The sequence below is a fragment of the Trachurus trachurus genome (genome assembly GCF_905171665.1).
Source record: "Trachurus trachurus genome assembly, chromosome: 9".
Lineage (NCBI taxonomy): Eukaryota > Metazoa > Chordata > Actinopteri > Carangiformes > Carangidae > Trachurus > Trachurus trachurus.
In genome coordinates this window covers 20,296,966-20,320,669 of record NC_139895.1, presented here as the reverse complement: position 1 = coordinate 20,320,669, position 23,704 = coordinate 20,296,966, and the positions used below count along the sequence as shown (strand labels likewise).

Sequence of the window (23,704 nt, the reverse complement as noted above, 5' to 3'; positions counted from 1 at the left end):
ATTAAAGACCCATGCTGCCCTTGGATATTCAATCATTTTTCAGTCAGAGGTAATGGATGCACTGAATGAATGCAAAGGCTGGAAATTCATTACAACAATCAGAAAACCCCCCTCCCCCTCCCCCCACCCACCATTCCTTTTTCTCATCTCAAATGTCTCTCATCTTTGCATAGCTTTAAATAGAACAACCAATCGGGCTCAGTGCTCCACTCTGGATTGTTTGAACTAATATGCTGATAACCAATCATTAATACTATAGATAAAATATTCCATCTTTAGTCTGTTTACTTTGCTTGGCAATCATGCGGTACATTTCGAGCAGGAAATAGCTCTCTGAATAGATGAATGAAATGTTCTAATGATAAATGACAGAATGTCACATTCACATATAGCAGATGGGATGCATTGCAACACACCGCTTTGCTGAAGATCAACCATCCTGTTCATGCATTATGCTCTCTAAATATGAGACAGTGGGGCAGGTTGATCACCATTCCTAAAAATTGCCTTTCTTTCATTTCAAGAGGGAAAACTTCCGAGGCAGTGTTGACGTGTAGTGTTAGATCCACCTCAGTTTTGTTGACATTTTCCTCTAGAGTCACATACTTCTCTGCAATCTGCAATTTTCGTCCACTGGGCCACTTTATCTTCTCCTGTCTCTCACCCTCTGCTCCAACTCCTGGAGTACTTTCTCACTGACCTGGTCTGCCTTGGTGACCACAGCTTTTCTTCCCTCTGGTTCAACCAAAATGGTCATAATGCAGCACATGTCCACCAGCTCTTCCTGACACCTTTTCATCCCAGCGTCAATCTCACCCTTACGGGCTGGATCACGTTTCAGAGCCGCCTTCTCTGCCACAGAGAAACCCAGCAGGCTCGTCAAAACCTCATCAGACAACTCCACGTCCAAGTAACCTGTTCCATCAGATATTGCTGCACAGATACTCCAAACACCTTTGTTGCTGGTCAGTTTCCCCGAGAGAGTCACGATGAAAGCTTTGACACGGAGCTCAGTGATGTGAGGCTGTGGTTTGGACATTAGCTCTTCCAGCAGGCACAAGTAGGTAAAAGGTGGAGAGGCCAGAGTGAGAGCAGGGACTGTGCTGTCACTCTGTGAATCTTTTTTAGCTAGTAGTCTAACAGAGTCTGTTTGCCCCTGAGGTATGCTGTGTGACCTCTCTGTTACACTTTTTAATGACTTGTTGCTAAGTGAATAACTGCAGCCTGGACTTTCTGTGGTGTTGGCAGCTCTCTCTCTCTGTCTATTAAGACCTTGTTGAACAGGGAGCTGATTTGCCCCTCCAGATCTCTCAGGTTGCACTCCATATGTTTCTACTTCTTCAAGAAAGCAGTCCATGTCCTCATCCATAAAATCACTCTCATCAAAGGTTGCTTCACGTGATGCCTCTAGAGCAGCCGGGGAAGAGAACAATGTGGAAGTTGCTGCGGCTAACTGACCTGTAGCTCCTTTAATGTGGCCTTGATAGTCTCTTTTCTGTGTGATGGGATTTCTGTCTCTGTCCAAACTGTTAGGATTCCCTGTTGCGCTGCTGTTTTGTGGTGTCCCTCTGTGACTGCTGTCAGACTGTGCAGTAATGTCTGTTGCTTCCTGAAAAATCACACTGTCCAGCTCGTCCAGGGGAAGATCGTCAAAGTCTTCATCAGGAAAGTCTTCGTCAGCCATGTTGAGAGATTGGACCTCTTGTTGAATCCTATAGTCAGAGTGTAAGACATCAAAGAGGTCAGAATCAATACTGCAGCAAAGTGCATGGACTGAACCACCTCTGTGTCGAGTCAAACCACCAGCTGAGAATATTAGACTGAGTTAACAGAGCTTTTAAACCAATCAAAAAAAATCAAAAAAACATTTTCATAGAAACTTTGTGAACATTTTTTTTAAAAACTCTTAATACTGCGACAACAGGGCTGGCAAGAGAGGTATTTGTCATATATCACTCAAACCTGTTAACTCCTATCTTTGGTAAAAAATCAACTTGCCACCAGGCAGATTGTTCTGCTGTTTTTATCGCAATTAGAAATGAGCATTTATCCTTATCAAACTTTCTAGTAATGAAAATGAGCAATTATCAATTTGGACAAACAAAAATGTAGTGAGTGCAGGAGGAAGAGCTCCAATACACTTCATTTTGATTCTGCACAGTTGTTTCATTCAGATCTAAGAGTGTCAAAAACTGTATCTGTAAAGACTTTCTTCAGTACACCAAGAGTAAGTATGATCAGACTAGAGGAAGGCATGTTGCTGCTTACTCTTTAAAATCCCTACATTTTGTGTATTACTCTGCCCTGACCTGACTCACCACTGCTTTGAACTACAGAGTCGGATGGTGCTCTGTTCAAACCACTTCACTTCAACTGTGATGCCTTCACTCATTGTTGTCCTTTTAAAGCAGAAGTGAGTGATATATTTGTGTTAATATAAGTCTTAAATAGTTATATCTTCCGACAGCAATCACTTACATAGAGTGTTTGGACTGAAACACGGGTCTCTCAGTCCCTCTGCTCTGCTCTGAGCCGAAGAGAAAACATTTATCGTATCCTACAGTTTTTATCCAATGAGGAGAGAGAACGGCATGCAGGGCTGTGTGTGCAGCCAAGGAACGCCGTGAATGTGGTGACGTAGCGACGAGGACTGTTATGGTGCGTTCAAGGAAACTCGTATTTTTCCGACCGTGAAGTGGTACCAGTTCGATCTGGTACGAGTTCACCGGTCGGAAGTTACGAGTGGCCGTTATAGTAGGCTCGTTCGAGATGAGCCAGGCGTGCGCAGAATCGATCGCCGGTGACCAGCGCACAATGCATGCCGGTTAGATTTGTGTCCGACTTGATCCCGACTTGCTCTGACGTCATGCACGCGCCTGCAACGATAACCTCACGAGATCAAGGCGGCCGCAGTTTTTAGAGCCAGGCGCCGCAGTTGCTCTCCACCGACTGCTACCGCCTGCAAGCCTCAGGGCATGATGGGAAACGCGCCGGATCACGAGCTGATTGGCTCTTAGTTAGGACTGCAAACACTACGTGTTGTTGTATAATGCTAGATTATATGAATCTCATGTTGTGGGCCTATACTGCTTAAAAAAATATTGTCCTGAGAAATATATTGGTTATTTATTGGACAATTGCAGTACAGCATAAGAAATATATACTTTGGTGACTTCCTGTTTGTATTGACGGCGGCTGGAAACTGTCCGACTTGACTGCAGCTTTCTGTCACCGCCCCCTGCTGCTGCCGCCTGCTCTCGCCGACCTTCCAGACGAGGCGCAGTTCATCTCGAACGAGCCTAGTGACTTTCACCGGTAAAACAGGTCGGAAAAACACGAGTGGGTTGCCTGGAACGCTACAAAGTCGTAAGTTGTGACTTGAAGCTGTAATTTACGATTTCAAAAGCCTGCCTGGAACGCAGCATTAGCGAAAACGACCGGATCACTCACTTCTGCTTTAACTCTGTATTTCAATGAATCTCAACATCATTGAAATGAAGGAAACATTTGAGGCTTAGGGAATAAATGAAATGTGTTTTTTCTATGAAAACATTAGCATTATAACAAAGTTCGAAATGTCAAAGTTATTTGTCCAACAATGAAAACTGAGGAGCCCAAGCATTGAAATGTCAAGACAATATAATGTTAACCACTCACGTGGACGGGGCTGCAGAGACATTGCTCCTGACAGAGGAGGTTCTGGAGGACTGAGTGTAGGACTCACTCAGTGTCCCATAGCCGCTCTCTGGAACAGACCACTGACCAACAGGAGGCCTTTCCACCTCATCCTGGGCCTCCACACTGGCCAATAACTCTGCATCATCCAGCTCCAGGTCCTCCATTTCCTGGTTATCTAAAGAGAGACGGAAAGAATATCATGACTGCCTTTAACCAGAATACTGTATATATATATATATATATATATATATATATATATATATATATATATATATATATATATATATATATATATATATTTTTTTTTTTTTTACAAATTGTGATTTATGGCCATCTTAGCAACTTGGAATTTATCATTTGTACCAAACTGTGTTCGTGCTGCCTTGTACATATTCTTCTATACTCTCAGTGACATCTGCAGCACATGATCTACCATTAAATATAATGGTAGATCAAGCTCTCATGAGAATACCTTGTTGTGGTAACAGTGGGGCCTCCTCTTCCTCCTCCTGTGGCTGCTGCTGCTGCTGCTCCTCAGGAAGTCCCAGCGCGCGGCACAGGACCCGACCCTGTTGAATAGAAACATGCTGTTCAATCTATATATATTATAGCATGTCATACAATGTTGACTAAAACGCAGAAAACACAAATGTGGATCTGTTTTTTTTTATTATTATTATTATTTAATTTTTTTTTTTTTTTTTTTTTTTTTTTTACAAATAACGGAAACCCACTCTTTACCTTATTATTCCTTTCCACCAGGTCTTCCACTTCACCACCCAGGACTTTGATGTTAGATGGCCCCAACAGCAACATCCCAAGTCTGCAAACTATCTTTCCTTGCAATTGCAACTTCACTCCAGGCCTAGGAGAGTGAGTCACCAGCATTTTAGAAAATATACACCAATAGCAGTTGCATATTAATTTAGAGTAGTCACTGTTTCCGTAAAACTGGTTTGAACACATGCATTACTGTAACGCAAAAAGACATCACATGTGTTTTACTGATGAATTCTTAACCTGAGCCCAGTGCTGAGTGCAGGGATTGGCTGATACTCCATGGCCTCCAAGCTCTGGACTCCATCTGTCATCTGAACAACATAGATAGTGTATATAACTGTATGTAATCCACACTGTAGTAGTAAATATTCCCAAAACTTTACTGCGGTTTTCAACCTAAACAGAGAGCATTATTATATACATATACTGTATATATGGTGGCTGCCTAGGACTTTAAAAAAAAATCATCTAAACTTGTCTCCTTTATTATTTAGTTGCCAGAAACTTCCATGCAGTTTAACTGCTACGTAACCAGTGACTCCTAGACCATGCTCATAAAGGTCTAGAAAAAAAGGCCCATGCAAAGTTTCTAACACTATCCTTGAGAAACCACAGAGCTGTGATAAGTGTATTTCTTAAGGTGTAAATTACAGTCTGCGCCTCATGTTCAAGCAATCTACTGAGAGTTCATAGACTCTCATTGCTTGTGCCTGTTCACATTCAGTGGGGAAGAGAGGTCTTTATCATTCGATCTAAACAAAAAGACAATGCCTTGTTGTAGATTAGGGTTTAACAATAATTGTGCAGACAAATACTAAATCATGAGATGCTGAATTTATTATATAAAATCCACTGTATTCAATACCAGCTCATACATAATATAAAAAGTGCTGTAACATAATTGTGCTTCAAGACCACTGTGACTACTCCCAAACTTTTCTATTAACAAAATAATAATACGGCTCTGTCCTTGAAAAGTGCAGTTTTCTGCAACAAGGATCTCTAAGAGGAAACCTTGCGATAACTGTTAGTCTAGCAGTAAACTGTGAAGTGCAACAAATTATTTCACTGTTGTTTATTATGAGAAAATAAAATCTCTGCAAGTGCAAAGATGCTCTCACAATGTTTTATTGAGTATGGGTGTTAATGTAAAGGGCACTGGTTCCAAATACACACACACACATACTAATTAGAGGTAATTAGTCATAATTTGATTGTTGTTGTGGTTCTAAATTGAACTTTATGTTTGAAGGATTGAGATTCTTGTTTACCTTCAACGATGAGGATGTCTTAGTTGAGAGAGGCTGATAAATGATGTCCTTGTTTGTCTTAAGGTTATAACTGCTGGGTCCCTTTGGGTAGTCATTTTAAAAGCCCAATGCCCAATTATTTATTTCATAAATGCCTCTGACCTGCAGTAGTAGCATACGGGTGGGTTTTGCTTCCCAGGGCCTCTGGGTGGTCTGTGTGACTGCAGACACCTCGTCGTTGCCGCAGTCTGTGCCCTTCCACTGCTGTAGCTGACTATACGCAGGCTGACTGACGTCCAGTAATGAGTCAACCTAAAACAGAATGGGACCTTGGATTACTTGCCTTTTCCCTGGATATTAATTTCTTAAATAACTTTTAAAATATGTCATGCTTCAGTCTTATTACAGTATAATGGACAACACACAGTTCTCTACTTGAATTGCTAGTCTTATTTTCGAGTGGAACATACACCTTTGGCTCCTATCCTTGTATGTTCGTAACATTTAATTACCTTGTCTCGGGGTTTCCAGTTGCGTTTTTTTATTTTCTGTTGAAAGGAAAACTGGAATCCAGTGGTGCTTTGTTATAACGTGGCTTCTGACTGTACTCCAATCATCTCTTTTCCATGAAGTGCCTAAAAGCCTTAATTTTGCTACAACAGCTTGCTGTGTGATTTTGTCTGTAATTTTCCTTATTGGTTTATAATTTGTATCACACAAAAGAACACATCAATCATGATGAAGTGAAAAGAAAATAGGTAGACTGCTACATCATTTGGCAAAAACTACCTTGAAACAAATACCCTCAGGATAAAGCATAATGTAAACACAACCTTCAAGAGGAGCATAGTAAATTGATGGCTCAGTTGCAAATATTCATGCTTACAATCTAAATTGTTTCTTTGCTCACTATGGGCAGCTATACATTTTCATTTTACATGATAAAACTTGTGTGTTATCATGTCTACATTGAATTTCCTTTTTCTAATCCTTATTGCTTGTGTTGTCCTAAAATCTGGTGAAATTAGCCCTCTAATTCATTGTTTTCTACGCATTGTGCATGACATTAACTCTTAACATGAGATGATATCTGTACCTGCACACAGAATGTGCCATTGAGTTCAGTCTTCTGGGCTGCAGCAAGTCCTTCAGGCAGAACAGGGTAGTCCAGGTCTCTCAGATCTGTCAATAGCCACTGGTCCAGCACCTACAATTTTGCATTAAGCAGCAAATTACTGCCTACTGTGAACACTCTGTATTCACATCTGTGACATGGTATTAGTTACATTCACTTGCATGAAGCAAATTATAATACACTTTAAAATGGGGTAGGGTTTAGGGCTAATGTCAGCTCTAATCGTGCCATTAGAAAAGCTTCAGTTGTTCAGAAAATTGATCATTGTCAGAGAAACTGACGTACGTGACTTAGTAGCGTGATAGATTAACTGCAGATTTCAGCGTCATATTCATGATGTGAACTGTTGTCACTGTAATATTGCTGGAACTGAGGAGATCATGTAGTCTTTGAAAAAATAAAGCATCATTCTCTGTAAGTATTTGAAAAACAAGATAGACCTTGACCATGGAGAGACACAGTTGTTTAGCAACAATAGGTACAATGTGGCGTGCAAATGATGCATCAGTGCAGGAAAACATATCCCACATGATGCCATCGCCAGCTGGTACAGCTGACACCAGGCAAGATGGATTCATTCTGTTTACGCAAAATCTTTTGCCATGCTATCAGCATGTTGTAACTGAACCCAGGATTTGTCGGATCAAGAGCTGTTCTTTCACTCCACAATCATCCACTTTTGCCGAGCGTTATCCACTGTACTTCCTGTTCCCTGCTCACAGTGGTCGAGATGTGCATAGGCTTTGGCTTTTGTTGCCTTTTGCTCAAAGGCTCAATTGGGCTTCCTGTGTGCTGCATGTTAGTACTGTAGGGTTTGACAGTATCGGGTGACTGCTGGGCCGCACAGTGTGGATAGCATCTTTTTATGAGGTAACAGTGGAAACAGCTATCAGCTGCCTGGTGGACAACAGACCAAAACCAGTCAAAGCATCAGCTGGAAAGAGGTCAAAGGTCATCTACCAGTAGTGAGCTACTGGCATAACACAGACAGTACAAGAGACTATCTTGTAGATGGGGTAGTCATCTTCCCCTCATATAGGACCATCTGTGTTCACATGACCCAAAGTCTATACTTATACAAGTCATGTCATAATAACTACACCATTGCCATGACAACAGTACAAACACCATCTGTTGAGGAAAAGCATGAGATGGGCAGCTCCAGCTCAGTGGACATTAAGTTCACATGTTTTGTTTAGAGCGTAATCATTTTGCAAAGTACAATCAGACACACTGCCTACCTGTTGGTTGATTTGCTGCTGTGACAGACGACCTGGTCCTCCTGCCTCTTCCCTCAGCCAGTCCACACAGGCTTCCAGCCAGGCAAACGGCACCTGGACATGCCAGGAGGACTGCAGCCAGGCTTGTGTGGCACGTACCACTGCCTGTATCTCAGGGGCCATCTTCTTCCTGTGAGTATTCAACTTCCACTTTCTGCTATTTCTGTTTAAAGTAACACAACTCTAGCTTCTGGTAGGTGGTGATTGTGAGACCGATGCAGTCAGGTTGCTTAAAGGTTTCAGGGTTGTTGTTTTGTTTTTTTTAGCAGTAATGGCACTTCTGTGAACAAATTATCCATGGACCTATCTGCAGACTGAATAACTCTCATTCACAAGAGTAATGCAGCAATGTTTCTGTAAATATATTTTTTAAAAAGCTGTGTTTAAAAGCTTTAGTGATGGCACATTAATTGTCATCATTATTAATTTAACTCTTCTGCAAGCCTAGTGTACAAGATGTGGCTCAAGTGCTGCCTATAATTGTATTCATGGCACAGCACCCTGTAATCTCAAAGGTTTTACAGGGCCGTTTCTATGATCAGGGATCATCTTCTCTCTGCATCTCTGAAACCACTTGACACCATAACATAGAGTAGACCATAGGATTTTCTATTTGTTGTTTTCTTGCGATCACCACGGCACAGATAAATCCCCAGCAGGGGCTGTCTCTCTAAATCCCGTGTCTCTGCAGAGGGTCACGTCTGGATACTGTAAATAAACGAAAGAAAAGGCAGGCTAACACCATACGACTGAATTATACAAGCAGGTGTGTTATAAAGTTGTGTTCCAAGTCAATGTCGATGTGTAAATTACCTGCGAGGCACGGGGGGAAGCCTTTAACGTGAGGTGTAGTGGAAAGCAGCCAAGGCGCCAAAGTTGACAAACCAAACTTATGTAGCTTAGTAGATGCTGTGGCACCTTAGCTTTGTGTCCGTACATGCCCACGTGAGCTCCATCCTAAAAATGCAGACCTTTTAACCTACCAACTACGCGTCTACGAGTTTGAAGAAAGACAAAAATTCACACTGACTTTGTTGATCATACCTATTAAACAGGAGTAACTTGAATATCCAGAGTAAACTGACTATCAAGTAGCAGCCGGAAAGAGGGCGTATTGTAGAATTTTGATGACGCCCCCGCCCGTTGTGATTGACGTCTGTTCTAGCCAATCGTAACGCTCTCATGTTTGATTTGCTTTCGCTTCAACCAATCAGCACGCTTCAGCAGAACCCGTACATTTCCAGGTTTGGTGGAGAAGGAAGGGGGACGAGCGAGGTGTTGCACCAGAGGTTTGTACCTTGACGATATTTTCCCATTTCTCTACATGCTACATTGAATCCTGTGGCACTGACGTGTACGTGTGCTATAAAATGCATCGAAAAATCTTGTGTTTATGTCTCGAAATTCCGTATTGGCTATAATGCTAGCTAATTAGCTGGCCTGGCTAGCCCCTGTTGTGCTTAACCGAATCTATAGCAACATGGCGAAATTAGCTCGCCGCTAGCGTAAGTGGCTAGGGTTGGTCTTTGTATCAGTCGATTGTTAAGATTTTATCTACCCTCTTGCTTCAAACTGGTAACATGTCGCGATACATTGTGTCGTGTGAAACTCGCAAAACATGTTTAAAACGAATTGGATCGTAATTTAGCAAAAATAACAACAGATTTAAATCGACAGTGAAGCTGGTAGCTAACGCATTTCCCTCCAGGCTAGTCATCCCGGCAGCTAGCACTCACCACAGTTCACGATTTAGTGTTTGACTCAATGGAGCGAGCTGACCTACGACTTGGGCAGTATTGATGTTTAGATACTTCATTTGTGGTGTTAGCTGTTCAGCTATAAAACGCTTGAAATTAGAAGTCAATGTGTTATTTTCCTCATGCAAGAGAGCTATTAGGTTTGATAAGTTAACGTTAATGAAGCAGTAATAATGCTCATCCACCCCCCAGCTCCTCAATAAATTACATTGTGGCAGTTGCACACTTAATTAATTCAGAAACTTTATAAAATGCCCGTTTCTCTCCACCTAAGCAATTCTATTAATATCACGATGTGAAAAAGTGACAACACTTTAATGCTAATTGTGCCCCTATAGATAATGTTGGGTTGGTGTTAGTGCTCAGTAGATAGATGCCCAATTATTAGATAAGACCTGTTTTTTTGTTGTTGTTGTTGTTGTTGTTGTTGTAAATAATGTTATTAATAACCAGAAATACTTAGTGACCGGAATCGGCGCATTTCAAACTTTTGAATCTATCGCTCGGCCCTTTCTTGTTGCATTTCAGCATTTCAGCTAACCTCTTCCTCCCCGGCAGGTCGCAGCAGCTGTTTGGTCCTTGCTTTTTAGTTCCGCCTATCAACACGCCCTTATCCCTGTAATAAATATCGGTGAGTGCCGCTCTTCCGACAGTGTTTCTCGCCATTTCTCCCCGGCTTCTTGATTTACCGGATAACCAGAACATAACTTGTATTGTCTAATTTATTTTTTCTCCCCCCCCCCTTTTTTTTATAATGCTGCCGGTCGCCTGCAGCTCAGAGGAGCCAGCTTTCTGCTTCTCTCGTCTTGCTGCCTCTGCCTCTTCCCCGGACCAAGGTGCCTGCTGCATCACTTCCACCGTCAGAAGACCATGGAGACAGAAATTGAACAGCAAGAAGAGAGTTCGTTTAGCAACACAGAGACCAACGGTATACAGCTTTAAATTTTTTTTTTTTTTTTTTTTTTTAACATTTTTGGTTATGTTGTCAAAGTGAATTGATTTATTGCTAGCTATGAGACATCCATCTACATTAGAAAAGTCTTGTTATGTAATGAAAAAATAGCAATGTTAGTGTTGTTTTAAATCTTTTATGTGGTAGAAGTTGAATGTCTCAAAATGTTAATGCTACAGTTACAGACCAAAGCTAGATATAGATATTGTTTTCTCTCTAAATTTAGCTTGTGTTCTTGTAGATGGATTTCCTAGTTTTGCATGCAGTGATCTGTGTAGATTGAGTTTACAAAATAAAACAGAATCTGAAAATGGAAGTTTGCTGTGTCTGCCTCTGTGATGTTTTAGATGATTCAATTTCAGCTCAATGTGTTTTTATCTCCCTATGCCAGGTAAGCGCCCTGCTGAGGATGCAGATGAGCAGAAATCTTTCAAGCGCTCCAGGAATTCAGACGAGATGGTTGAGCTCCGCATCCTCCTGCAGAGCAAAGTAAATCAACACTCTTTTCATTTCCCATTTCATGTTGAACCCCTATGTGATTATTTCTATTTTTGTCTCTCTCTCTCACACTTCCGAGGCTGCCGATTGCTTGTGTTCTCTTCATCTTTTTATTTTATATTTTTGCTTTCTTTTAGTTGCTCTGATCACAAATGTGCCTTCTGATCCACATGTTGTCAGTGCTTTTGTGTTTTTAAAATTTTTATGTACTTTGCTATGCTTTCTCCGATTGCTAAGTTTTCTCTATATTCTCAGAATGCAGGAGCTGTAATTGGAAAGGGTGGCAAAAACATCAAAGCCCTGCGTACAGACGTGAGTACAAATATTTTATACACCCTGAGTACTTTTTTTTTGTAGTTTCATTTTGCATTTTTTTTACTCTTCCCTCCAATGGTGATCAGCCTCTCAAAACAACACATTCTCCTCTGTAAGATAGCAGCTTTTATTACAAACATTAACCCTGGGCTAAATGATTAAAGATGTATTTTGATATTTGTTTATCTTTTTTTCTGTGTTTAAAAAAGGGGGGAGGGTTAGTTGATGCCTGTGCCTTCTGTTCTGACAAACGCTTTGGGCTTGGACTCATGTTTTCGTTCTCACATGAACACCATGTGATTGCCTCAGCTAAACTGGCCCAAGGCACATAAGTCCAATTTCATGTCCATTTGTTTCTCTATAATGATAATTTATTGTAACAATGCTCTTGTAGCAACACTGATGCTCCTGTTATTTCAAATCTCGTTATTTTCAAATTAAGGGCACAGTGTGGTGTTTAGGTCGCCCACAGTGCCAGCTAACATTTCTATAACAGTTAAGGCAACCTGGCCAGTACGTAATTCATTCAGTGTCATTGCCTGTTTTTGTAGCCCTCCACAATTTGTTCAACCCCTCTCTCTCACTGTCTCTGGTCTATTCCCCAACTCTGAACTCTTCATGTTTTTAATATGCCATTACCCATTTTCAAATGTCACCTTTTCTCCTCTTCTCTCTTTGACAAACCAATCTCTGAGAGAATCAAATTAAAGTCACGTTTGCACAGTGTAGAGCCTGTATATTAAAAATGTATTCCTCTTCCCTCTTCCCTCTCCCTTGTTTATTATTTACTGTTGACTTTTTGCCCACTTCCTCCTCTGTTGCCCATGTTCTGGATGGCCCCTCCTGCGCCCGCCCACCTGACACCCTGGTTGGCCCTGCCCATAATCGTGCCCTGTCCCTAAATGGGCGCCTTACTTGATTGACATCTGTGCTCGAATGGCCCTGGCCCCTGCCCATGCCACGCCCAGTACAATGCCAGTGTGTCAGTCCCAGACAGCAGTGGGCCTGAGCGGTATGTCCCTAAGCTCCTCCCTCTCACTGCCTGTCTACAGGTCAAACAAACAAGAAGAAATGAATAAATAGTCATCCTGCCTCTGTCAAGTATTTTAACCTACCTGTTCTCACAGTATTTTAGCCTGAGTCAAAATGCTCAAATGCATTCATGTCCAAATCTGCCTGTTGAGCCTGTAAAAGTCATGTCAACATCCTTTATATGCCATTTTTAAAGTCACGTCAACATTGAAGCATAGGCTGGTGTTGTCAGAAGTTTTTTTTCCACAATCTGCCACTGTCTTTTTAAACCTTTGCTATAATCTTTGCAATATGTCCGTGTTTTATTTTTATTTATTTATTTTTTTTACTTATTTTCGTTTCATTGATGATTATCTATCCTCTTGATCTTTCGCGTTTTCACGTCCCTCCCCCCTCAAAGTGGATATACTGGTGTTTTTTTTTTTCCTCCCCCGTTAGTTTCATGAGCTCACCTGCTTCTCGCGCCATCTCATTCTTTCTTTGTGATGTCCTCATTATATTGAGACTGTTGATCCATTCTGAAAAGGAAAATGCAAGCAAGGATTCAAGTGTGTATGCGTGTGTGTGTGTGTGTGTATGTGTGTGTTTATTTTTCCTTTCCTGTCTTCTGCTTCATCTGAACTGGAGCTACTGAAAGTACAGATTATGTCTCTGTCTCACGCTCACCTCTGCATTTTTTGGTTTTATGTTTGTCGCTTCTCCCATCCCTTTTTTTAAAAAGCATCAACTTCAGTGGTGGCGAACTTTGTCTTCCATGGTGTGATCTGCTCTGTTACTATTCCTCAGCTGTCTACCATTCTACTCCATGTGCAAACTGTCCTTCAGTTCTACTGATCAGTAAAATCATTGTGTTTATTTTATTATGACACTAGGTGGGTGCAGACAACAAAATTTGACCAAAAAAGCATAAGAATAGCAGCTTGAGACTAATTTGTAAGACAGAACTCTGCAAATTAAAAATATAGATATATTGAAAAATATAGTCTTTCACTCTCTTCATCTTCCCTGATCTTTAAAGTTGTGTTGGGCATCTTATTTCGGGTATTTGGAGTAAAAATCTTTGTGGTGTGCATCCACCAAACTATGCTTTAGGACTGTAGAGTTCTTACTGGCACCAGTGGTGCGTATTGTTGCCAGATCCTCAGATTCACCCTCCCTGTTTTGCCCCTTCAGTGATCACCTAATGCAGTCACTTTTCTTTGGGTCCCTTTTTATTTGGTCTCTTTTCTTCCTTTCTCTGGACAAAAGGCTGTTTTCTTTTCATTGCATTGTTTGGGTACCAACTTTTTTCCACATAGCGTTGAATTACAAATGACCTTGCATGTAAATGTGTATAAACACCGGACTGCGACAGTTTATTTAGCTGCGTTAGTCTCAGTAGAACATTGGTTAATTGGGGTTTGACTGTTTTTCTATGGCAAAAAGGGGATGTCATGAATTTTCTTATCTGACTTGTTATTCCCTCCCCTCTGGGATGCCTTGCTGGCACTCCCCAACCCCACCCTCTCTGTGTGGCCGTGCTCTGCTTTGTCATTGGTGGGTGAAATATGAAGCATCCTGAGCATCAGCGCTGACATCGACACAGTCGGAGAAATCCTGCTGAAGATTATCCCAACACTGGAAGAGGTGCGGTCCCCATGATCTTATTTAAGTATAGTTAACCGTAGTCAATGTAATTTATTTGTTTAAAGTGAAAACAACGGATGCCTCTAGTCCATACTGAATTTACAGTATTCAATTTTGTTTCGTCGTAGTTTAATAGCAAATTAATAGTTATACATGGACTGGTTTTTAAATGCTGTATAATTAATCGTGTCAGTACACTATTTTAACTTGGCATTTTCTGTCAGATTGAAATAGATTTTGTGATGGTATTAACATGTTTTATGTTTCCCTCAGTACCAGCAGTATAATGGTATGGATTTTGACTGTGAGCTACGTCTCCTGATCCACCAGAGCCTCGCTGGATCAATCATCGGGGTAAAGGGAGCCAAGATCAAGGAGCTCCGGGAGGTATGTTGATAAATGGATAACGGGGATCAGTTTTGGCTATTTAATTAGTTGCCAAACATTACATGGACTTAAGTGAAAGTACAACAAGTGTTCTCACTCTGCCTGCTGCCAAATTCATGACGGGATCAAACCCAGATGAACAAATGTTTTCTCTTGTTGAAATGTTGTCTTCTATTGTTTTTGTCATTGAATTTTATAACATTCCTCTTGGTCAGTCTTTAATGTCGCGGAAGACTTAAGCCTCGCTGGATCAATCATACGTATACCTATAAAAAGATACAATGCGTATACCTATAAAATGTAATGGTAGTTTTATTTGTTACTTTTTTTTTTCATCGGATCACCTGCTGTATCATGTACACATGCCATCTGTAACTTTAGTACACTTGGTTCGTCTTTTCCATAGACATAAATAGCAAAGTGACACTTCAGTCACTATTGAAACACCAGCTAGTTAAGCAGTTTCTGTGACAGCATCCCCTCCCATTCAAGTCCCAATATTGAACCCTCTGTCAAAGTGACATACATCCTTTCCTCTTGCCATCTTGATACGAAATCAGGATAACTGGCCACAGAACATGATTAGTTGTTAATTGCTTAAATGTACCATTCAGTCATCATTCATTTATTCAGGTTTGTCCTTCAATGTATCACCCTCTTGTTGTTGCTTTTTCCCTTTCTCTGCCTGCTCATGTGTGCCTGTGCATATGTGTTTCCAGAACACAAAGACCAGCATCAAGCTGTTTCAGGAGTGTTGTCCTCAGTCGACAGACCGGGTGGTGCTGGTTGGCGGTAAAACAGAGAGAGTGGTGGAGTGTATCAAGACTATGCTGGAGCTCATTGCTGAAGTAAGAATCTCGCCTAGTGTTTGTGAAGACTTTTTGTAATGTGCCAACAGACATTGAGACGTTTGAGGGAGAGGGAATGTATTAAAGACATTAATTGAATCCTGAAACATGCAAATGACATGTTTCAGCTGATTTTCTTCTTTTTTTTTTATCTTCAACCAACCATTTAATGCTACTTTTGTTAAGAATAGTATATTTGCAAGTAGATGTTATTTATTCTTTGCACACATGTGCTCTTACAAAGTAAGCAAATCTTCCTTTGTCCTCCTTTTTTAGGCTCCTATAAAGGGCCGTGCACAGCCCTATGACCCTAACTTCTACGACGAAACATACGAATATGGTGGATTCACCATGATGTTTGAAGAGAGGGGGGGTGGCCGCAGGCTTATGGGAGGGTTCCCCATGCGTGGGGGCAGGTCCAGCGGTGGAGACCGTGGGTTTGACCGAATGCCCTCCAGCAGAGGAGGAAGGGGACCCATGCCTCCATCCCGTCGGGATTACGATGAAATGAGCCCCCGCCGAGGCCCTCCTCCACCCCACCCTAGTAGAGTTGGCAGGGGGAGTAGCCGTGGACGCAACATGCCCATGGGACACCCACACAGAGGAGGGTAAGAGATGGACATGATGATGTACAGTGTGTTGATCTTTGTCTGTCATTTCTTTGCTTTTTACTCTCACAAGGTGTTGCCGCTTAATTTAGTTTGTGGGTATTTGTGTTTGAACCTTTTTCCAGAAATAAATTAAAATTGACATATCATCGATACATAATACATGGTGGTCCTTTTACCCCTGGTGGACTATTGGAGTTCAGCGGTTTGATATATTAAACATGCAAGTCTTCAGTGCTAGAGTTTGTATTCTAGAGCATATGCCCCATCTGCATATACAAGGCTTAATCCCCCTCCAGGTGCTTATTTTCCATTTAGACGTGTACACCGATTTCACTAGATCAACTTTACATTGTAAGGTTCAAAGAATTAACTACGTCCAGTATTCAATCCAGTGTCGCACCGCTATGGAAATATTTTTTTTCATGATTATCATTCCATTAATTGTATGTGCTCATCACTGTATGTCTGGGTGTGTTTGTGTGTCTTTTTCTCATCTCCATCTTGCCCACAGAGATGATCGTTACTATGACTCGTACCGTGGCTCAGATGACAGGTCAACGTAAGTTTCTGTCCCCAAACCTCTGCCCTAAACTTCCTTACTTATCTTTACAGGGATACTTTGACATTCTGTTATTCTTTTACTTTCTATTCCTTGACCTGGCCACAATATAGGTGCTCTGTAATGGTAATTAATCAAAACAAAGACTCCTCATTAATCCCACTGGGTGGTGCCTCCTGTGGAGTAGCATTTTACTCTTTGGTCTTTGTGAGGATTAAGTTATTTACAATTGTTGACAGTTGACCAGCACATTTTCCATTTACAAATATGACAAATGTTTAGCCATGATTGAATTAAAATTGAATTATACATGTTGAGGTATCCCTACACATCCCATATTTCTCTGCCTTACTTCTCTGTTGTTGCACTTTCCTGAATATGCCTGATTATTCACGTCTTTTCATAGCTCATGAGAAAATAACATTCTTTCTAAGCTTTTGCTCTCCTTTCATATCCTAAACCCTTAGTACTAATTACTGCCTTACAAGAATTCACTTCTCTACACTCTGTTTGCCTGTAATGTCCTAGCCTCCCTGAGTCCCTTACCCTGCTACCCTCTTACCTGTTTGCACTCTTATGCACGTTTTTGGAGTGCTTGGTGGGGAACTGCAGTAATGTTGTATCTCCTCCTGCTTGTTCTAAATAACCTGTGTAATCTGCTCTTCCCTCTGAGTGTTTTTCATGTTGAGAGAATGTATTTGTGGTGGTGTGTACGTACGGGTTTAATGTGTGCTGATGGTCAATATAATGTCCATTTACACATGCCATAGAATATTCTCGTAGTTTGCCCTTTTGAGTTCAGTCTCATGTTCTCCTTTGAAAGGAGGAATTGACAGGTGCATAACACTTTTTTTTGTGTATTTTTATAGCTGTTCTCTGCACGCACAATAATCAGAGTCATGGCGTCATCATGTCTCAGCCATGGTGAAGCCGAAAATGATGTTAAAGCATCCTTATAATATTCTGTAGTTTAGATGTATATTTTTTTATTACTATTTGTAATAGATCATGGCTACAGAGAGATGTTAAGCAAAAGCAACAAGTGCTAGTAAGTTCTGTTAATGCTGTAGTTTGACATGGCATTAACATATTTGCATGCATGTTTATCAGGAACTGCAACAGTACTAGCAGGGTTTTCCCTGGGTTTTTTTGAGAACCTAAATTTCCCTCGGTATAACAAGCTGAACATTGCTTATACAGGGCTCTACGCAAACATTTGTTAGTTTACTTTAGGAGCACAATGAAAAATGTTTAATTAGCACATTTTTTAACCCTAAAATAATGCTGAGGGTCCAATGTGACCCATTTTTACATTTGAGAACAGTAAAAGCACCAAACATTTTTCCTTTGACTTTAAGTTGACTTCTATTGTGACCCAGAATGGGTCATCATGGAAATATTTCAACTTTTTTTTTTTTTTCAAATCAACAGACACAGGTATAGGTATATTATGACCAACACAATATTTGGTGAATTGGTCTTTACTGCCACTACACTATTATTATGAAATGAACTCTGATATGACCTATATCTTATTATTTAACTATGGTACTTAAATCACAGTAGTATAAACTGATTTGTTGAACTCATCCTGATGTAAACATTAAAACTCAATATCCAGTCACACAAGCAGCTCCATGTTGTCCCCGTGTGCTGTTCAGGGACAGGTCAGGACAGTCGGTGGACAGACAGAGATCTTTAAGGTTGAAGTTTATATTAACTAAGGGTGCACTGTGAGACTGTGACCCAACCACATGTCGGCTTTAGGAGAGGAAAACTCCGCTGTTCTCAGCTCCACTGCAACAAGCGCCTTTTTCTTTTTTAAATAGCTCATCAGTATCGACCCGGCTGAAACACGGGAGGACACCCTGTATTTATCAAAGCTTGGTCACGTGCTTAGACACCGGGTCGGTTCCGTGTGAAACTGGAGAGACACAACCCGAGATCGGACACCGGAGGGAGAAGCAGGTCGAATGTGCACGAAAAAACAAGCACGTCGCATCGAATGCACGCCGCTACGGCGTCGCTTTGGGTTGTGAACGCACATGAGCGCGTCTACATTGAAAGCAATGCGCGCAAAAGACGCTACATGTGAACAGCCCCCATGTACACACGCTTTTTAACCAAGGCGGCGGCCAAAATCTCCAAGGCGGCCATGGTCTTAAACAGGCAGGGAAAACCCTGTATTAGGTAAAACCCAGCTTCTTAGCTGATTCCTGTATTTGAACTCAATTTGTTTCATTTTTTTGTTTTGTTTTTTTAGGTGTTTGGGGGGTGGGGATGGGGAGGGGGAGGGGGAGGGTGGCAGCAGCCCTTGGCTGTGATGATCGTCACCACCACCTGTCACTCCTCTCACCATAACACTGTCAGAACTGTTCCTGTTACTGTGTGGGAAGATGGCTGAGAGGAAATGTGTTTATACTATAATCTCGCTCAGCGTGTGTATGCAGTTTGACCTAGACCAGAAATTTTCTTTGGAATATTGTCAAGCATTTTTTCTAAGCATTTTCTATTTCTTTCCACCCCCACCCACATCTCTCTCACCCCCTCCCTCTCTTTCTCTCTCTTCCCCCTAAACCATCTCCCTGCCTGTGTGGCACTCTTTCGTCACCAGTGACAGAAGAGGCAGACCGGATCGCTATAGCGATAACATGGTTAGTGACCCTTTGCTAAATACATGCAGCTCTCGGTACTAGCATTTTATTGGGCGCCAGCTTCCTCAGCCTAGCATCCTGGTTGGCTCTAGCCCTAGACAATTGTCCATTGTGTTGTCATGTTAATAGTGGTTTATTGACAATACAAACATAGCTGGTCATCCGTGCACGTACTCCTCTCGGCCCTGGCCATGTATCCAAGCTAGTTCTGGCACGGTGTAAGGCGCCATTCCAACAAATGACCATAATCACCACAGCCGGAGACACCCCATAATAATCAGCTATAATTGCCCTCTTACTGTGTACTTTTCACGGCCAGGCTGTTTTTCGTGCAAAGAGAGGGAGGATGTTGGGGGTGGGGAGGGTAGGGGTGGCCATGGTTGGTTGCTAGGCAATAATAACGCTTTGTTGACAGACTGGAAGGTCTCTCGCTCTCTCTCCCTCTCTGAGAGCTGGCAGGATACTGCCTGCCGTTGCTCAGCAACAGCTTTTTGAATTGCCTGTTGCCCTGGTGACAGCAGCAGCTGAATAGCAGGTGAAAATGGGGGCTGATGGAGATGCAAGGAGAGACGGGAAGGGGGGATGGAGGGAGGGAAGGACGAGGAGGAGTCTGGCTTATGGATGAAATCTGGGTGGCTTTTAGTTGAGTCTACTCCATGGACGAGGCTGCTGCATCATCCATACATATCTGCCTACAACCCACCATCCATTCATCTGGGATGTGTAGAATGATGAAAGGAGTCGGCAGTACAGTATGTAACCTGTCTGTGTTTCTGTTTGCTTTTTACAGAGCGGAGGAGGATATGGTAAGTGCTCTGCCTTACATTTTTCTATGGCAGTATATGGATGTTGTTTCAAGGTTGTTAATGTATCTTCATGTGCTGAGAGTAGAGTACAGGCCTCCGTGTCTTTCCGACACACTGTTGTGTGTAGCCTTTTATCTGATATGTGCATGGAGGCTAACTGACGGGACGTTGCTGGTGTTTTTTCTATTCTGTGGTGGTTTGTAACAGTATTATACATTTTACTGAAACAAGTGGAATTTACTTAAATATCTAGAACATGTGTAGAACATGGCACACATAGGCAAATATATATCATTAAACCACTGTCTTCTCCAGATCTTATGAACAAGTTTCCATCACAATCTTGTGTTAAGCTTTGAAACGGGTAGTTCAAATATTTGATGTTTGCAAATGCCACAGAAATAACTTGAGTGTTTATCACTGAGCCGGTGCTCTCTCTTGCTTTTCCTCCGTTAGACAACAGTTCTTCCTGGGATAGCTACCAGTCCGGTGAGTGTCTGCACTTAATTGACAAGCATGATTAGAAATATTTTCTGACCCACGTGTGGTAATGTGGACAGCCGAGTATTGATTTTTGTTGGTCTCCTTATTTCCATTTTTTCTTTTCCCGCCCCCACCCCCTCTCCTTGCGTTAGGTGGACGTGGCTCGTATAATGACATGGGAGGCCCTGTCATCACCACACAAGTAACAATCCCTAAAGATGTGAGTAAATGACGGCATCATAACATACAAACTGACACACCAAAGAAAGATGCTTTTTTTCATCCACAACATCTCCATGTTATTAATCATGTGTGCGCATCATATTCTATAATGTGTGCAGCACCCCGGTGCCTGGTACAGTTTTTCCGTTGTAGGGACCAATAAGTTATGCTGTCTTTTCCACATGCACCTACACTAGATAAAGTGTAAATTATGTAAATATCTGAAACAATATATTCTTAATACCTGGTGCCTAAAATCTGCTTGTTTTTTTCTTCCTTCCCCTCTCCTCTCTTTGGTACTTCACTAACAGCTGGCTGGCTCCATCATTGGTAAGGGAGGTCAGCGGATCAAACAGATCCGACACGAGTCTGGAGCTTCCATCAAGATCGATGAGCCTCTGGAAGGTTCTGAGGACCGAATCATCACCATCACTGGCACCCAGGATCAGATCCAAAACGCTCAGTACCTTCTACAGAACAGGTAAGTTCTGACATGGGCTTTGGTCAACCCACCGACTTTCATCTTATTAAGTGTAGATATTCTTGACTCCTCCATCTAGATGTAGTTAAACCATTTTATCCCATCAGGCTAGTTTGTCTGCTTAAGAAGGAAACCCCTTGTGAACTTGAGCTCACACCTGTTGGGCTGCATTAAAAATAAAGTTGGTTGATGCAACCCATCTAAGAAAGTGAAGTCTTCACATACCTAAGAGATGCTTTCATTCTTAACCTCGCTATCAATCTACTGAATCACTCATGCAGAGATTGTACATTTGGTTAAGATTGTGAATGCACGATTTCCTGAAATTGCATCCTAATACAAGTTAACCCACTTTTAGTTGGGTCATGCATTTCTTTTGCCTGCTGTCTCTTCTTCACTAACCCCCTTCCTTTCTTCCCCATGCAACCTGCAACTCGTTCAAACCTTCCTCTTACATGAAATGGCTCTGACGGAGAAGGCAAACTTAACAGTTGCACTTCACATCACATTTTTAAAAGGGTCAATGTGATTTGTCCATTGATTGATGATGATTTTTGGAGGATAAAAAACACTGTCTATTTTCCATCTAAGCCATTTCACTGTGAAGCAGGGAGTGGATTGATTCTTCCCCTGGCTGCTGCTGTGTGGAAGACTAGTGATTTTGTTGTTTTTAGTTAGATCAACCGACAACAAATCACAGTCTGCCAAATAGCACGGGCTCCTCCTCTTCTATCTCCCTTGGCAACCAGTAGGCACGTATAATACACACTACTTCCTTGTTGATGCTATCTGAGCTTAGCCCGAATGCTAATACAGATGTAGACCTGCCGCCGCTGTCTCATGAGTAGTGTAGTGTTGCCATGGTAACTAACCCTGCCTCCCTCTTCCTTCCTCTCCTCCCTCTTCAGTGTGCTGCACCTGCTTGGACAAAAGGACTAACCACACCCCTCTTTTTCCTCCCCCTCTTCGTCTTCCTCGTTCTCCTTCACTCACTCGATGTCACGTCTTCCCTCTCTTCTTCTCCGTTTGTCTTTCTTACTCGCTGTGTCTCTCTTCCCACTCTGCCTCCCCCCACCCTTTTCCTCCCAAGACTTAACCCTCCCACAGTGGCATAGCCATATATTTACACTGTCATTGACATTGAATTGCAGTTTTTCTGCTTGTGTGTTTTATTTATTTTTCCACTCTTTTTATTTCAGTGTGAAGCAGTACTCTGGTCATTTGCTGTAGACCAAGGAGACTCAGAATGAAGCAGACTCAGATTGCCCCCCTCCCCCCTCCCTCAACCTTTCTCTGCCCCTGTCCGACACAGCCCCCTCAGACTATTATTCTGGATTGTGGGTGTCTTTTTTGAATTTTATTTTTGTATTTTTTAATGAATAAATGTCCAACATTCCTCTGCATAAAAGAAAATATAGATGTTCTGCATTTTTAAGAGTGTAGTCCATTAGACTATCAGATACACTTTGCTTTGAATTTCTTTCTTTCTTTTTTTTTTTTTTGCTAACACTCACATCTATCAAAATATTCTTCAGTCTCCAAACAGATAGAAATAAACATAACCTTTATTTTTTGATGTTTTTTTATGACTTGTATGTGTATGTATGTGTCTCCCATTTAAATATGTCTTCTGTGTGTACATGTGTGCACACGTGTTGGTGTGTGTGGGTTGGAGTGCTTTCTGTCGTCTATATCGGGTCCTTCACACACAGTTGTCCCACATTACCACTCTGTGCATCATGCAGAATGTAAGCTACGTTTCTCCTCATACTGAACCATTTATTTTAAAGAGATGTGATCATTTTACCCTTAGGAATGGATTTTGAGATGTTTAAGTTGGGACTCCTGTACACACCTGATACAGGACAGTGTGACTAATTTGTAAGAATATCTACGGTAGTTGTGTGATAAAATAAATTTGGATCATTTGAGTAACTCCTCACAAATGGAACATGTAGCTAGAGATTAGAAATTATTGGAGGTCTGACAAATAATATTGAACTTAACTATTTTGTCCCTGCAATTTCCTGTCCTCTATACTTGTTTGCTCTCCATGCTGTAGACTTCACATTGTCAAATTGTAAAATGAATAAAGATGCCACTTTTTAATGAACAAGTTTGCATTCACATTTTTTTTGTTTGGGGTTTTTGGGCAACATTCTTGCTGATCTGTTTTCTGTGGTCTGACCTTTGAGCTAAATATCGATATTTGATTGTTTAGCACTGCTGCTACTTAATATGTTTTTAGACTGATAAAAATGAGCCAAGTATTTACTAAATTAAGTAAATTTTAATTTCATATCTAAAATGCTGAAAACTTAATTTGACAGGCCTAAATGTCAGTTTTTCT

At 41.5% G+C, this 23,704-nt stretch overlaps 2 protein-coding genes across 2 annotated transcripts; one reads left to right on the top strand and one right to left on the bottom strand.

The window, feature by feature from the left end:
* Positions 1-153: 153 nt before the first annotated feature.
* rmi1 (RMI1, RecQ mediated genome instability 1, homolog) lies at positions 154-8,770 on the bottom strand. Its single transcript, XM_083978670.1, has 8 exons — positions 8,085-8,770; positions 6,805-6,915; positions 5,871-6,020; positions 4,699-4,769; positions 4,420-4,543; positions 4,151-4,247; positions 3,658-3,853; positions 154-1,712 (listed from the first exon to the last, which is right to left on the bottom strand). The coding sequence occupies exons 1-8, from the start codon at positions 8,244-8,246 to the stop codon at positions 644-646; spliced, it is 1,980 nt and encodes a 659-aa protein (XP_083834796.1). The 5' UTR covers positions 8,247-8,770; the 3' UTR covers positions 154-643.
* Positions 8,771-9,354: 584 nt separating this feature from the next.
* hnrnpk (heterogeneous nuclear ribonucleoprotein K) lies at positions 9,355-23,461 on the top strand. The gene is made up of 17 exons (XM_083978945.1): positions 9,355-9,412; positions 10,439-10,511; positions 10,655-10,808; positions 11,224-11,321; positions 11,586-11,642; positions 12,614-12,657; positions 14,231-14,303; positions 14,577-14,690; positions 15,410-15,538; positions 15,815-16,146; positions 16,661-16,708; positions 19,323-19,362; positions 20,153-20,168; positions 20,625-20,657; positions 20,804-20,871; positions 21,185-21,354; positions 22,554-23,461. Exons 3-17 carry the CDS (start codon positions 10,751-10,753, stop codon positions 22,582-22,584), a joined length of 1,311 nt encoding a protein of 436 aa, XP_083835071.1. The 5' UTR covers positions 9,355-9,412; positions 10,439-10,511; positions 10,655-10,750; the 3' UTR covers positions 22,585-23,461.
* The last annotated feature ends 243 nt before the right edge of the window (positions 23,462-23,704 follow it).